The sequence below is a fragment of the Thalia democratica genome, chromosome 9 (assembly GCF_965202585.1).
Source record: "Thalia democratica chromosome 9, ktThaDemo2.hap1.1, whole genome shotgun sequence".
Lineage (NCBI taxonomy): Eukaryota > Metazoa > Chordata > Thaliacea > Salpida > Salpidae > Thalia > Thalia democratica.
The window spans coordinates 31,764,947-31,780,523 of NC_139173.1; the positions used below are offsets into that span (position 1 = coordinate 31,764,947).

The following is a 15,577-nucleotide window of genomic DNA, read 5'->3' on the forward strand; positions in this document are numbered from 1 at the left end:
ATCTAAATTACGTTTTACAACAATAAAATCATGCTATAAAATATATCATGTTTCTTAAATCCAGTTAACAGTATCTTCGACCAGGGGGTGATTTTTATTTTCAACACGAAGTTTGGGCAGTTTTAGGAAATCCTGATTTTCTAAAGTTATGTATTTATTACAACACTAGTAAACCTAACTGTACGTATTGAAAATAATCGGTTGAGGGTTTCCTTGTGGTGGGCAGTAATCACGCGTATGTTTATTTTGTGTTATCGCCGGTAGATGCTTTCTTCACACATTTGTAGTTTCAATGTTAAAATATCAATCATGAAAAGTTTCGAACTACAAGGAATTTTGTATAAATAAATAGCTTTTTGGCCAACTAAGCACTTAATAAAAAAGGAGCAGTTGAAATTACTCACGATGTAGTATACTCTTTTTACTTAGAAAACCTCTATTGCTGCAAAGGAAACAGTTAGAGGTTTGTTTTACCATTTGAAATTAAACGTAATTTTAAATTGAAAGTTTCCCAAAAAAAAAATTTACAAATACGATAATTTTGTTATCTACCCTTTTTTTAAACATTGAAATTTGATAACGTCTTTTTTAAAGCCTGTTAACTTTTTATTACAAATTCTACTCTCCAACTTTTATTTCTAGTTATAAGAATATTTCTCAAACTTATCTACAGTATGTTTATAAAGTATTTTATTAATGTATTCAAGTTAACTATACATGTTTTAATAAAATTTACTTTATCAGAAAAAAACTTTAACAGCTAAACAATCAGCTTAAAATCAATTCATGTAATACAACTTTTATATATTGAAACTTACTCAATTTAAAAAAAATAGTACTAAAATAATATTCAAAAGAAAGTAAATAAGAAATAAAGAGTTTTTACAAATAGTGAAGAAGAACTGACAGAAAATATTACGACGAAAGTCTTGTTATTCCAGACTCATTTACTAAGCTTTTAACTATTATTGACCTATATGATAAAACAAGTGCGAATAAACTTTAAGAGTACTAAATATACGACTAGGCCATAAATAAATTAATAAATAAACAATATCTGTTTAACGGGTACGTATAAACTTTTTCATACTTAAGATTATAATTTTTGATTGAAACTTAAATAATATTTTTTGTTTAAATAAAAGACTAAATGTTCATCTTGGGTATTCATTTTGGCAAGTCAATGAAAATCAAAATTTCAGATTTCTTTACAATGTTATACTTTCAGATTCTGTAAAAAGGTATGTTTTTAAAAATTGCAATAAAAAATTTAATAATTATAGAGATTTATAAATTTGTATTTTAAAAACTGTTTGACTTGTATATAACTTGTACAAACTATTGTAGTTGTTATTCAAAATGCTCTACATTACTGATAATTCAGTCAAAACTATTTTATGATTGCATTTCGTTGGTGATAGGTAAACAAAAAATAAATACCTTAAAGACCTACAAGATGACATATACATGTCACTTTTGGAGGCAAAAAAGTCAACCTGATTTATATTGAGTAGGCGTGAGTTTATTACAAAATAAAAGCAAAAAAGTTACTTTTTACTAAAACTGTAAAAAATATTGTTTATCAATTTTAAATAGTAGAAAATAAAATAATATATAAAATAAGTTTAAAAAAAAGGTTTCAAGTCAAACAAAATAGCCGGAGGTATAGCAAAAACATATAAAACAGGTTAAGTTTTGAAAAAAAAAGGCCATATCTTTAAGATTAATTCAAAATTAGCTTAAGTTATCATAAGTAGCCTAGGTGTTTGGCAGCCCTGTAAATAGGATTTTCCTATGAACTAACTAATTCAACATAAAACTTGAAACCTATTCATTTACCTTAAAAGTCAAAAAGTAAAAGCTTTTGTAACTGTTTTTAATATTAAAGTTTATGTTTTCAAATGACACAAATTAAAAAAAATTCTGAGAATCCATGTATTGTTAAAACTTTTTACCAATTTAATAATATAAAAATATTTTATTTATTTATGTTAACTCTAGATTTGCAATGTTTTCCTTTAAATATCTTTAACAAAAAAAAGCGTAAACTACTAATACTTAAGGCAATCATTTCAAAACTACACAACTTTTATCTTCCAAATGTTTAAAATTATTAAAAAATCAAAACATACAGAGCAAAATAAACCTATAAGTTAAAAGAATTTTTTAATATACCTTCATGTTTCAAATAATTTTTTGATGTTTTTTGCTTGTAAAATGGTAGGCATGTCTATCATTTGTCCCCTGAAAGTGAAGACGCCCTGTAGTTTAATTTAATTTAATTTAACTTTAGTTTAATTTAAATTAAATTAATAAAAAGATTTTACAGTTTTTGCAACACAAATACAATCAAAAATTTGAGAGTGCCAGTAAAAACACTAATCAAAATTACTTTCCTTTTTTCAAGAACGATCTAAATTTTGAAAAAATACTCTTTTTCTTAAAACTAGTAAAGTTTTTAATAATATTAAGTATTTTTTTCATAACAAAATTGTATCTCAAACAAAATTTGAAACAAATTCCAATTCACGTATACTAAGAAACTTGCTCATAATGAAAAATGCTGACATTCATAAAAAAATTTTGCAAACTAATACTATTTGCAGCTTTTAAGTGGTTTAAACTGACGAAAGAAAAATTACAAAAGTAATTTCAACTTTGAATAAATTAATATTGAAAACTTTATTTAACAGTAAATATACGTAGAAAACGTAGAATAATAAGCTATATTATTTAGAAGCTAAGAAGTACTAATAAACAATTTTATCACTAATGATGCAACTAAATAAAAACCAAAAGCAAATATAATAACAGGTTTAACACTCATACAAAACAACCTTATTATCGGACAGTTCATAGGCAGCAAGCAGCTGATTGGCCCATTCAACTTGCTCACTAGAGGGCATGAAAGCGCGTTGCACCGTTTCAATCTGGTTCGGGTGGATTATCTGCTTCCCGCTGAAGCCGAAGCTCTTGCCTTGCAGCGACTGTTGCTTCAATCCTTCGTTGTCTGTTGTTTTTCAACAAAAAATGTAATTTTATACGAATCAGATATTTGAAGAACTCGTATACTTTTAATAAGTGACAGAGTTTGGAAATTTGTTTGTTGAGTTTAACAAGATTTTAAGTAAAGTAAAAACTATAAGTGTAATAGTATAACGAAACAAGTAACTTAATTTATAACTAGAAACCTTCTAATTTACATACCTAGTTAATGTCCTTGTATAATATAAAAATTGAAGTTTCAAAACTTGATAAGATAGAACATAAACAAAAGTAGAAAAAAACTAAAACAAACCATGGTTAACAAAACTACTAGGTCTTAAGAAAAACTTAAAACATTTTCTTACTTACTTTGATATTTAAATAATAAAATAACTTCAGTCGTAACAATTACCTTTGAAGTCGATGTACACCATGTCGATGGCTTGCATGTTGTACGCAGAAGTTGTGGTGACAATTTTCTGCCTGGCGTACAAAAGTTCGGTGGCGTCAAAACTCCTGCCGATTTGCAGGTCGGCGCAATAATCGTCGCTACCGAATATGACCCCCGACATTTTCATGAAAGTTTTTCTCGATGTCGCTGCGCAATTCACTATACCGCACTCGATAACTTCCTGTGAGAAGTTAACATCTAAAATTATTTACTTTTAACATTTAGGATTGAATAAGTTATAAGAAGTTTAATCAAGATTTACAGAAAATACTTCGTATGAAAAATTCAAATTTGTCTTCAGAGTTAAAAGTGTGTCTATATTAGAAGAATTATGAGGTTATCTGTTAATCTTAATTCAGTAGAGTAGTCTATGAATGCTTTAGAATGCACTATCAATACAAATAACCAACTGTTTTGTAATATAAACTGTGTTATAATAAGAAAAGCATCAATCGAAAAGAACTTTTTTAAATTTTGTTTGTAAACTTATAACTCTGAATTCATTTTAATTTATAAAAAATATTTTAAATCTAACTAGCACTTTAGTATCTGGCTAGTCTATTAGTATATAGAAGATCATAGAAAACGATTTGGTGTTATGGATCAAAAGTTTTGGATGCCATTGATTAGTAATTAAGGTTTAGCTAAGAAGACAGTTATGACTTTGGTTAGTTCTAAACTTAAGGGGTTACAGAGTAAGGGTTATAGGCTAAGAATCAATTATAAGGATTAGGAGTTGAAGTTTTATACGTAAATCTTACATCAAATAGTATTCATTACTAATTCAGACAATTACTAAGCTGTCTTAACTTTTAATAGATTTTTTCAACATAAGAATCTTCAACTGCTTGAATTTATTGATTTTTTAATCTGTTTTAACCAGATAATAAATCTTACATCTGCCAAAACTGGTGTGCTACAATATGCGATTAAGTAATGATACTTCTAAGAAATACTTATACTTTTATAGTAAAAGTTACAGTTGACATTTTAAAATCAAGTCAAATTTTAAGATCGTTATCGTCCGTCATAATTATTTTCAGGGTTGCCAAAGGTTTTATTAATTAATTTTTCCTTTGTTTTTCTAGGTTTTGTCAATTTGTTTCTTTTTGGCTTTTATTTTTTTTTTCTAGGTTTTTGAAAGGATAAGTGTTTTAGATCACTTTGAGCATAACATTAAATTTATGGTAGAAAAATGTTTAAATCGTAATAAATTTATAAAAGATACTGTAATGCTACTTTAAATGTGTTATGTAATAAATAAAATTTTAAATGAGACAAAAAAATGTTGTTGTATATGATACATTTTTCGAACCTTATCTACATTTAATAATTTTACATGCAAAATGTGTTTAAAATTCACTTTTTTTAAGTTTTTTAGTAATTTTTGTTCTAAGCTGCAGATTTTTTTCAAATTTCTCTAATTCTAGGTTTTAAAATGTTTAATGGCAACCCTGTTTGAACAAGTGGCTCGTAGTATCAAATTATCTAAGAAACAAAACACTTGAGAATTTAGTTTTTCGCCTTTCAAATTTTACTTGAATATTAAAAATTATTATGTTACCAAGTATATTGCAATAAAGATACCTATGTATGTAAACATTATCGGTAAATACACAGTAAAAATAGATGTTGTAAAATATTTTTTAAATTCTAATTCTAGTATTTTCAATGTATATTTGTATTTAAAAACTGATTTAACTTACTTTTTCATCAAACAGTGAATGTAATAAATAATAACATAAGCATGAATTTTTCATCATTGGATCTTTTCTTTCAAAAGCTATACATTTTGATAACAAAATCTAAAATTAAAACTTAAAATAAAGAAAAATAAGAAAACAAACTTTCAAGTTGATAAGTCCCTTTGCGCTTTCACACATGGTTATTAAGTTGATTGGTGTTTCACATCTGTTTTGTTGGTTTTCTTTCAGTTTTTTGTTGAAAACCGATTTCATTTCATCACATAACTGAATATTTTTAATTGAAAATTTAAAAAAAATTGTTACCCAATTTTAATATAGACTTATGAATAACTTTAATAACCCTGCAGATAACATAAATAAATACATATAAACAAACATTTTTACTTATTTTAGGTAAGCTAATTTAATAATCTGTGTATCAAATTTTGATCGGAACAAATTAGTTCTTTAAGTCATAAGATTACTTATACCTGCAATACTATTTTATTTACGATTTACACTATACAAAAAATTTGAGATTTTGTGCTCTATAAGATTTTTTAAGTTTTCCTACCAAAAAAAAGCAATTAAATAATATTAAAAGCAGTTAATAAAATGAAAAAGGCGAACTATTTAAACACAAGTTAATTCTTTAGTGAAGCCTTTTTATTTATCTGAATACAAAAATTTCAACCAAATTATTTCCTTTTTATTTTGAACTAAAAACCTCTAAACTCTAGAATTAACTTAAGGTTTAAAAAAAGTACTAATCTTAGAAGTAAAACAAGTTCAAGGTTGCCACTCGTTTTTTACAATTTTTTTTTAGGTTTTTAAAAGCACACATTTTTGGGTCTATTTTTAGTTTAAAGTTAAGTTTAAGGTAAGAAACAGTGTTAAATAGTATAAAAACATTATAAAAATATAGTAAAGCTACTTTAAATATATATTTTGATGAAAAAAAATTCTGATGATGACAAAAAAAAATTATTCTTATGATAGATTTTTTGAATCAAATTAAAATTTTACTACTGAACATATGAAAACTGTAAAAATTCCAAGTTTTTCGATGTTTTTTTAATGACTTTTGTTCAAAATTCCAGGTTTTTTTCCAAATTTCTCAAACTCCGGGTTTTTTTACCTAATTTCTCAAACTCTAGGTTTTTTTGCCTAAATTGTCAAATTCCAGGTTTCCAGGTAAAGTGCCAATCCTGTAAGTAATTTGGGTCATTAAATACCAGACAAACGATAAACAAACTATTGACTAATCAAAGCTTATAGCTACTGATACCGTTTGAGTACTTTACAAGTTACTTTAAATACTTAATAAATAAAAACAGTTTGCTTTACAAAATAAAGTGTTTAAAACTAGCTAACAAATTGGTTATAATCAAATATTTGAAACTTATCTTACAAATAGCTTTTTTACTAAGGAAGAAATAAAAACTTTGAGGTTTAATTAAAAAATCAGAAGTCAAAACATAGTTTTCAAGATAGGATATGTTAACCCAATTAATTACAAACTATCATCATATTAGAAACCTTAGATTTTTCAAAATTTAAAAAGTCTTAATTAGTGACAACACTGTTAAATAAATTTTATTTAAGGAAATATTAGCTTTAAAAGCTTATAAAACTTATACTTTTCCGCTATATAATCTTGTTTTATTAAGAAATATAACAATAATATAAGAATTAATAAAAACCCTTACAAACTTAACAAAATGTGTAATAAGATAAAAATAATCACTGATAGAATAAAACACAAACCATGTTCATATCCTGATAAGAATCAATCTTGGGAACGACCAAACAGCTTGGAAGATGATCAAGTTCGAAAAGCATCCTGACATCCTGCTTGAACAGTTTCGTAGTGGGGGAATTTATTCTGATTCCCACCTCTCCCGCGTACTCGGATTTTAATTGGCTGTAATTTTCAAGAACGGTGCTCCGTGCTTCCTCCTTTCTTTATAAATAAATATTTTTTTTTAATAGTAAGGATTATTCAGAAGATGTGAAGGTCTTTGTCACACAATTAATAAAAATGGGTTAATAAATGAAAATACAAAAACTTTGCTGTAAAATTTTGTTTAAAATATTATACTTTGTATTTGTTTAAATTAACTTAAGCTAAAAAACAACATTTATTTATATAAAGCTTTGTTATCTGAAATTTAAAGAAATATTTGTCTAAGTTGATTGTTATATACTATTATAAAATTTGGTTTATAACTTTTTCAAACAAACTTATTCTTATTTAAGCTAAATCATTTTACAGATCGTATATTTTTAAGACAGTTGGTGTTTGTTTTGAGAAATCAAAAGCTTTAAAACATGTAAGTATACTTTTTTTGAAGAATAACCTAAATTTATCTGGTCCAGTCATAGTTATACAAATTTTAGATTTTATATTGGAAAAAATCTTACAAGCACTTATTAAATGTTTACATAGACAAACCGCCTAACCAAATATTATATCATTTTTTGAATATCAAATAGCATTTAAATAAAATAGGACAACTTAAAAATTATTTACTTAAGTAGTTTTATTTCACTTCTTTAGTAACAGATAATTAAAAAAACTATCAGTTCAAAAATAAGCATCTATAATTTACTATATATTATTTAATGATGTATATATTTAAAGTGGAAGTATATAGTTGTCAAATTATGTTTTTTTATTTTAAAACTAGTTATCATAAGGATACTAAGACTTTTTTACTAATTATTATATGAAAGATGGAATCTAATAACAATGATAGTAAACAATTAAGAATTATTAATAATGAGAGTTATTTTTTTCTTCAGTCGAATTTTAAGTTTATAATTTAGCCTCAAATTACTTCTAAAATCGACGCTAGAATTTTCCAAAATCTTTAACTATAAGGAACACTCTGTTTTTAATTTCTTTATCTGTTTACTAGCTTTAACTTCATAAGTTTAAGTATATTTAAATCTAAAAATACTCAATCAAATTACACGCTTTCTTATTTTTGATTTATGTGTAAAAAAGTTTTTTAAACTTCAAAATAAAAAAAGTTTTAATTGCAAAAAATTGATATCTAGTATACATAGTTATTACATTGAACTTTTAATAATGAAAATTCATTTCAATTCTTTCTTATTTGTATAAACTTAAGCTCAACTTAATTAAAACTAATTCATATATAGCACACATGTGTAAGTACACATACTATCTTTAAATAACAACAACATTAAGATTTTCAGTTTATTTTATAGAAAACACAGGCACAAAAAATGATCAACAACAGATATAATCAAGTAACATAAAGATAAAAGCAAACTCAGTGTACTAGTATAACTTATGTAGTAATAAAAACAAAATATTATGCAATTAATTAAGCAGACGTGTAATGCAGAAATAAAAATAAATTGCTATTAAGGATGTACTAATTAATTATGTTTGTTTCTTTTAAATCAATGATTTATTAGAGAGTACTAATCTAATACTGCAGTATATATTTAAAAATAACATTTATTTACATTTAAATAACAAACATGGTTTTAAAAAATTCATGAAAACTTCTAGTGATTCATCTTTGAACAATACAATTTAATTGATTTTATATGCTTTAATTTTGATAAAAATACTGCACAGACGAACTTTAAGTTAAATATTTTCAACTTTACGCAACATCAGTACCAAACATGTAACTTATGTCAAAGCAATTGTTCAATAAATGTCTAATAAATTGTCTTTTCACGGATCACACAGCCTAGTAGTTCACAAGCGCGTAGATCAACCCGCCCAGGTACCAGGCGAACGACGCAAAGTAGAACACCGCCTTGTAGATGCCCTCCTTGAAGGCGAACTTCAGGTTGTAGTGGTTCATTATAGTGGCCGGGTCGTACAATCCTGGGTGGGACATCACCGGCCTGTTCTTGTACCTCCACGCGTTGTAGCAGATCAGCGGGCAGTTGAGCAGGAAGGTGAACCAGCAGCCTGCGGACAGGAACAGCAGGGTGAAGCTGAAGTGGGTGATGTACTCGGGGAGGACCAGGGGGTTGAGGTTGGAGCACTGGTCGATGGGGTTCTTGTACTCGGTCTTGAGCTCGTCGAAGGCGATGACCTGCCAGATGGAGAAGAAGAGGAGGAAGCAGGTGAGGATGAGGGCCACCACGTAGCAGAAGGCGGCAAACGTGAACGCCATAGTGGTGATTTTATTAAATAAATCTGATTGAATATATATCTTTTTAATTGTTAGTAACATTTTTGCATGGGGTAAAAATATGTGACTAGACCAGTTTTTCAGGTGTATTTAATCTTATAAAATTAGAAAGGTTTAAATTCAATTTATTTTTTTGTTTAAAGTGAATTTTTTCCGTAGGTAAAATTTATAATGAAACTGAAAAAAAAATTGGTTGATTTATATCTACTCAATCTAGTGCTTATTAATTTTAAGACTAAGTCTTTTTATTTACCTGTAATTTTGAGTATTTAATAAGAATTACACCTTTAATTATTTTAAATTATACTACTTAAATGTTTAAAAATTATTCTAATTAGTTTTGCATTGAAATTTTTAAGGCATAGTAAATAAAACACTCCTATGGAAATTCATTTTAAAAAAATTATGCTGCTATTTCAGATATACTTATTGGATCAAAACCCAAGTACTTGTGGTCAAGTTCTATACAGTCTTTGTACTTTTTTGATTAAGCTGATATTTAACAAGCTTACTAAATCATATACCAATAATATTAATAAGAGATATATAATAGATAAGAGTTCAATTACCAAGCATGTTTTTATCAGTTTCTTACTTTCTACAAAAAAAAATCCACTTACTAATTAACTTGTTGCTTTTAACTGATATATTACATCATTTGAAACTAAATTTAGTGTAATTATATAAACTAGTAAAATAGATGGGTAAGACTGATTTATTTTGTGAACATATGCAAATTTTCACATCAAAAATAGATAAAGGGAATGAATAATTGAGTAATTTATACTTCATAACATAACTGAAAACTTATATCTGGTTTTCTATAGTCAAGACACTAACTGTTAATAACACAATTACTTACAAAATGGCAGTTTTTAATCTGATGAAAACCTAAAATTACACTTAACTAAAAACTGCTATTTTGCAAAGTTACTGTCCCTCTGTTAGATAATGTTTTGATTAGATATGTTTATCATTGAAGTTTATTTAACTAAATTTTAAGTTACTCAGACTTAAAAAAATATCAATTATTACAATGATAACACTACTTAATTAATTTTAAAAATTATAAAAGCTTAACACTTTTCTTTTTTTTAGATTTGTTTATTACAAGATACTTTTAAAATAAACGCTTATTTCAATTAACTATGTTTTAAAACACTTTTTCTTTCTTTTTAAAATTTTGGTCATTTAAATAATGGAAATTAAAACAAACATAAATAAAAACATCAAGGCTTAACTTGAATTTATTAACTACTGTTTGCAACTTATAAATACTGATTGAAGACCTAAGACTACTTAAGTAAATCATTATGTAGTTATAATTTTTTAAACTACAAATTGGAAATTTAAGTACTGCCTTGATGTCTAGTCTACATTAATGATTGCTTTAATTTATAGAATGAAGGGCATAGGGGGATAAATCACTTTTCTACTATTTGATCTTATTTTTTCAAGTTTTAACTAAGCAACAAGTTGTTACATATTTTCAAAATTTAAAATAAACTTTGAGATATAGCCAGTCAAAGTCTGACATTACAATAGGTTCCTTAAGAGACGCACAAACTAAAAAGGCAAAAAAGACTAATTTTGCTAAAAATATATATCCTCCTACATTTTTAAAGATTATTACTTTTTAGGAAGTTTTCCTTACAATATATTGAAATTCTTTTGTAAAAAATTTATTTAAAAAACTTATTGAAAAAATAAGATATTTTTTTTGTTTTTCTGTCATAAATTTATCATTGAATATAACTATTTATTATATAAATCAATTTATTGCAACTTAAACACATGAAAAAATTGTTTTAAAATTATTTTAAAAATTAAGAAAATAGTTTTTAAAAATTACTTGTCATAACCAACACCATCTTCTAGGTCTAACACAACGCAATCAGCTTTTAAGGACTTGATTTTGTTTAATTTTTTCTTGTCATGACCAGGAACATACATCAAGGCTCTGCGCGAAATTTCATGCTTGGACCTTTTACTGGTGTTGAAAGTGCTTCTGATTAGGCCAATTAAGTGCCTACTACAAACAAGTTTTGCCATTTGCAATTGTTTTTAACTAAAAAATATTTAGCAATGTTTTATAGAATGAAAATTATAAACAACAGATTGTTGCATAACAATTTTTTTTATTAAAGCCTAATTTTAATTATTGATACATCATGTATTTGTTAATTGAAACGTATTGTTAGAGAGACAGTATTTATGCAAAATAACAGTAATGATAGAGTCCAAGTTAATATTTTTTAAAGTCTGTTAAGCAGGCAAATTTATTCATAAATGTATTATAATAAATAGATAGATAGATATATATATATATATATAACTGTTCAAAATATAGGTTTAATTGTTCGCTAACAAAAGATCCTAGTGAAGTAACTTCACTGGAATATAAATAAAACATTAACAACCCAGTTGAAGTGTGTTGATTCGTTGACACACAGAAACATATGTTGGTAGAATAAAGAAAGAATTCTGTACAATTTGTTTTTATTTATATATATATTTATCTTTTTATACACAACTTTGCATCCTTTTTCTAATTTATTTTAACTGGTTACTGACTCTTTCAAGTCATTCATACTTTATGATCAGTCGAGCATGGGAATTCAATAAAGTATTTGCAGACAAAAAGTTATATCATCTCAAAATTATTTAACTTTGAGTAAGTTGAGTGTAAGGGCAAAAAGGGTCCAATTTAATTCTAAAAGGCCTTAATGAAAGATTAAAGATAAAGAACTAGGACCTCTAATTTTCAGGAAGTTTTCCTTTCAACATTTAGAAAAGTCTGCTAAATCAAATATTTTTAAAAATACCGAAAATAGGAAAATTTTACAGTATTTTGTTGTTCAGTGAAAAAAAAACTTTCAAGTGATGGTTCAATTTTCTTAATTTAATAAAGACTAGACTAAAAAATTTTTTTAAGGTTGATCAAAAATTGTAGGTGATATTTTTTTGTGAAGTAGTTTTTTTAGCCTTTTTAGTTTGCACCTCCTATAAAGAAGCAATCAAACTGACAAACCTTTCTTGCTGTTTCTCTAAAATTGATTATTTATCTTAATCCAGTAAAAAGCAACTGGAAGCTTAGTAGTTAATGTATAATAAAAAACTAAAAAAATATATTTACTTTTCATTCCTTAATTGGTATGTTTAATTTTGTTGAACTAGTTTAGGTAGCATTTTTTTACTACCAGCTTTAAATGTTTATCAAAAATTGATAACTGACCACTTTAACTTTTATATACCTAAAAAAACCTAATTAACCCAAAGTTTAGATATTTATCCATGTCCCATACCTTAACTAAGCAAACAAAACACTTATATGGGTTACCAACTTTAAAAAAACAAATTACCCTGAGTGACATTAAACTATACTGAGTCAATTAAAGTTTGTAGAAAAAAAATAAGAGTATCAGTAAAACAAAATTATACTGTAACTTTTGTGTAATAATTTAATAAGCTATGTTAGTAAGAAAATAATTTAATATTTCTGTAAAAAAAACATTGATTTCAAAGTTATTAAGTTAAGCCTGAGTTTTTAAAATAACATGAAAAAATCTTTCTGAGTGGTGGAAGTGTGTGGCAAACCTAACATTTTTATTATTTGTTAAGTATAAGCTGTATCAAAATGCTAGCAAGCTAAATAATAGTTTTGTTGTGACAACATAATTACTAAACTGACTAACAGAAAATTTAGGAATTCTTTTAAAAAGGTCTCCAATAGTAGGTAAAAAAATTTCATCAGTATATATGCAGTAATTTTGTCAAAAACTGAATTTTAAAGCTGAGCAGTCTCTAAAAAGAAGGTGGTCAGACTATTTTAAATAAAACTAGAATATATTGAACAGTTAATACATTAAGGCCATGGGGGTCCAACATTTTTTTTACAAAAATTAACTTTGGCTTTTATTTGAAAGCTTTAAATACAAACTACAAGCCTGTTTTTATAAAATTCCAAAATATCATTTAAATTTTGAGATATTTTATTTTTTGTAAAAAGTTTCCAATACAAACGTATGGACCGCAAACTTTTTGAGGTCAATTTTCTCAGAAATTTGAAAATTCACTAAAAATCTATCTCCTCCTTCATTTTTCAAGCAATCTTCTTCAAATTTTCAAGAAATGTTCCTTATATTAAAAGGAAAAAATGTTACTTTAGAATTTTAATAATGTAAAAAAATCAAATTTTTATCAAAAAAATTAAGAAGAAAAGTGTTTTTTTTTTAAATAATATTTTTACAATCTTTTTTTTAATTTCAAAGTAACGTTTTTTCGTTATTGTATAAAGATTAGACTGTAAAAGTTTGAAGAAGAATGCTTGAAAAATGGTGGAGATGATAGATTTTAAATAAAATAGTCTTTTTTTGTTGTTTAGTTTTCCCTTTCCATAGGGAACCTTTTATGCGGCCCGACTTTGACTAGTCATGTCTCAAAAAATAATTTGAATTTTTTAAAACGATAAAAAGAATCTTTAAGCTTAGAAAAAACTCTTTAAAATAAGATCAACTTGTAAAAAACATGGCTTACCCCCCTATGGCCGTAACCAAACTCAGCAAACTGCAGACCATGAGCTGCATTCAAAAATTTATTTTAACTTAATTAATATTATTTTGTTATAAATATATATAATAAAATTTAAATGCAATCTTCAATAGATAATCTATTGCAAAAAATTTCTCGTTAAAAGTATTGGCAATAAGTAATTAACAAGAAGTTAGCAGTGTATATAAAAGTATACATATATGTATTACATAATTTTTTAAAGCATTTTTCTTGCAAACGTTTAAGTACTTTATATTTATTTTTAAGATCTAAAAATTTACTTATGGCTTCTTCAGAGTCTAAACTTGTTAGTTAGATGTATTTTTAACGATTTAAAGATTTTTAGTAATAATAAAAACACTTAAAAAAAAAACTCATACAACTGATTTGCGTAGGCTAATAGAATGAATTATGGTTTTTGCATATTTCTTGCAAACGTTCAAGTACTTTATATTTATTTTTAAGATCTAAAAATTTACTTATGGCTTCTTCAGAGTCTAAACTTGTTGGTTAGATGTATTTTTAACGATTTAAAGATTTTTAGTAATAATAAAAACACTATAAAAAAGTATGAGTTGTTTTTTTTTAAGTGTTTTTATTATCACTAAAAATCTTTAAATCGTTAAAAATACATCTAACCAACAAGTTTAGACTCTGAAGAAGCCATAAGTAAATTTTTAGATCTTAAAAATAAATATAAAGTACTTGAACGTTTGCAAGAAAATTGCAAAAACCAAAATTCATTCTATTAGCCTACGCAAATCAGTTGTATGAGTTGTTTTTTTTCAAGTGTTTTTATTATCACTAAAAATCTTTAAATCGTTAAAAATACATCTAACCAACAAGTTTAGACTCTGAAGAAGCCATAAGTAAATTTTTAGATCTTAAAAATAAATATAAAGTACTTGAACGTTTGCAAAAAAATTGCAAAAACAAAAATTCATTCTATTAGCCTACGCAAATCAGTTGTATGAGTTGTTTTTTTTCAAGTGTTTTTATTATCACTAAAAATCTTTAAATCGTTAAAAATACATCTAACCAACAAGTTTAGACTCTGAAGAAGCCATAAGTAAATTTTTAGATCTTAAAAATAAATATGAAGTACTTAAACGTTTGCAAGAAAATTGCTTTAAAAAATTATATAATACGTATATGTATACTTTTATATACACTGCTAACTTCTTGTTAATGAAATCATAAATTTCTTAAACTTTTATCTATCAAAAAAAATTGTAAACAGTTACCACTCTTTGAATTCTTTAAGTCAGCTTCAGTGACCAAAAACTAGCTTGAGTTTATGATAATATTAAAAGACAATAGTAATAATAGAAGCCAAAAAATGAAATGAAGTTAATGTAAAGCTTAAACACCTACAAAATACTAAAGTAATAAAAAGGGACTTAAAAATAAAAATAAAAAGATTAGAAGTCATAAAAATAAAGTACAAAATTTAGTAAAAAATGTCCAAACCTGAGCAGCAGTTTTACAAAAATTTCAAATTAGCCTGAGTGCATGGTAATTCTGCAAAATATTGCTTGCAAAAACCTCAAAAAAATGTGTTTAAGAACAGAGTTTTCTAATATTTGACTTTCCTTTTAATGTGCTTTGTAAAATCATAAAAGAAATGGATTTTTTTAAGAGGAGGTTTCCTCCAGGCTTTGTAAAATATAATACCATCAATATACCCTTAAAATTCCTTAACAGGTTTGTAAAACTTT

The 15,577-nt window shown here is 25.7% G+C and overlaps 1 protein-coding gene and 1 pseudogene across 2 annotated transcripts; both read right to left on the reverse strand.

Moving 5' to 3' along the window:
• Positions 1-896: 896 nt before the first annotated feature.
• Positions 897-11,371, reverse strand: LOC145843826 (citramalyl-CoA lyase, mitochondrial-like). Of its 2 annotated transcripts, XM_082951065.1 has the most exons (7): positions 11,161-11,371; positions 6,889-7,084; positions 5,284-5,406; positions 3,398-3,617; positions 2,838-3,010; positions 2,176-2,261; positions 897-1,231 (listed from the first exon to the last, which is right to left on the reverse strand). In XM_082951065.1, the coding sequence occupies exons 1-6, from the start codon at positions 11,358-11,360 to the stop codon at positions 2,178-2,180; spliced, it is 996 nt and encodes a 331-aa protein (XP_082807191.1). In that variant the 5' UTR covers positions 11,361-11,371; the 3' UTR covers positions 897-1,231; positions 2,176-2,177. The 2 variants fall into 2 exon arrangements, with proteins under 2 accessions (XP_082807191.1, XP_082807192.1); XM_082951066.1 differs by lacking the exon at positions 897-1,231 and having other exon boundaries at positions 2,137-2,261.
• LOC145843827 (protein cornichon homolog 1 pseudogene) lies at positions 8,510-9,308 on the reverse strand (annotated as a pseudogene).
• Positions 11,372-15,577: the final 4,206 nt, after the last annotated feature.

Coding starts and splice junctions, on each gene's coding strand:
- LOC145843826 (XM_082951065.1), bottom strand. CDS start 11,360: ATGGCAAAACTTGTTTGTAGTAGGCACTTAATTGGCCTAATCAGAAGC. Junction 5,407..6,888: donor CTTATCAGGATATGAACATG/GTTTGTGTTTTA, acceptor AAAAATATTCAG/TTATGTGATGAAATGAAATC. Junction 2,262..2,837: donor ATGAACTGTCCGATAATAAG/GTTGTTTTGTAT, acceptor ATTAAACTACAG/GGCGTCTTCACTTTCAGGGG.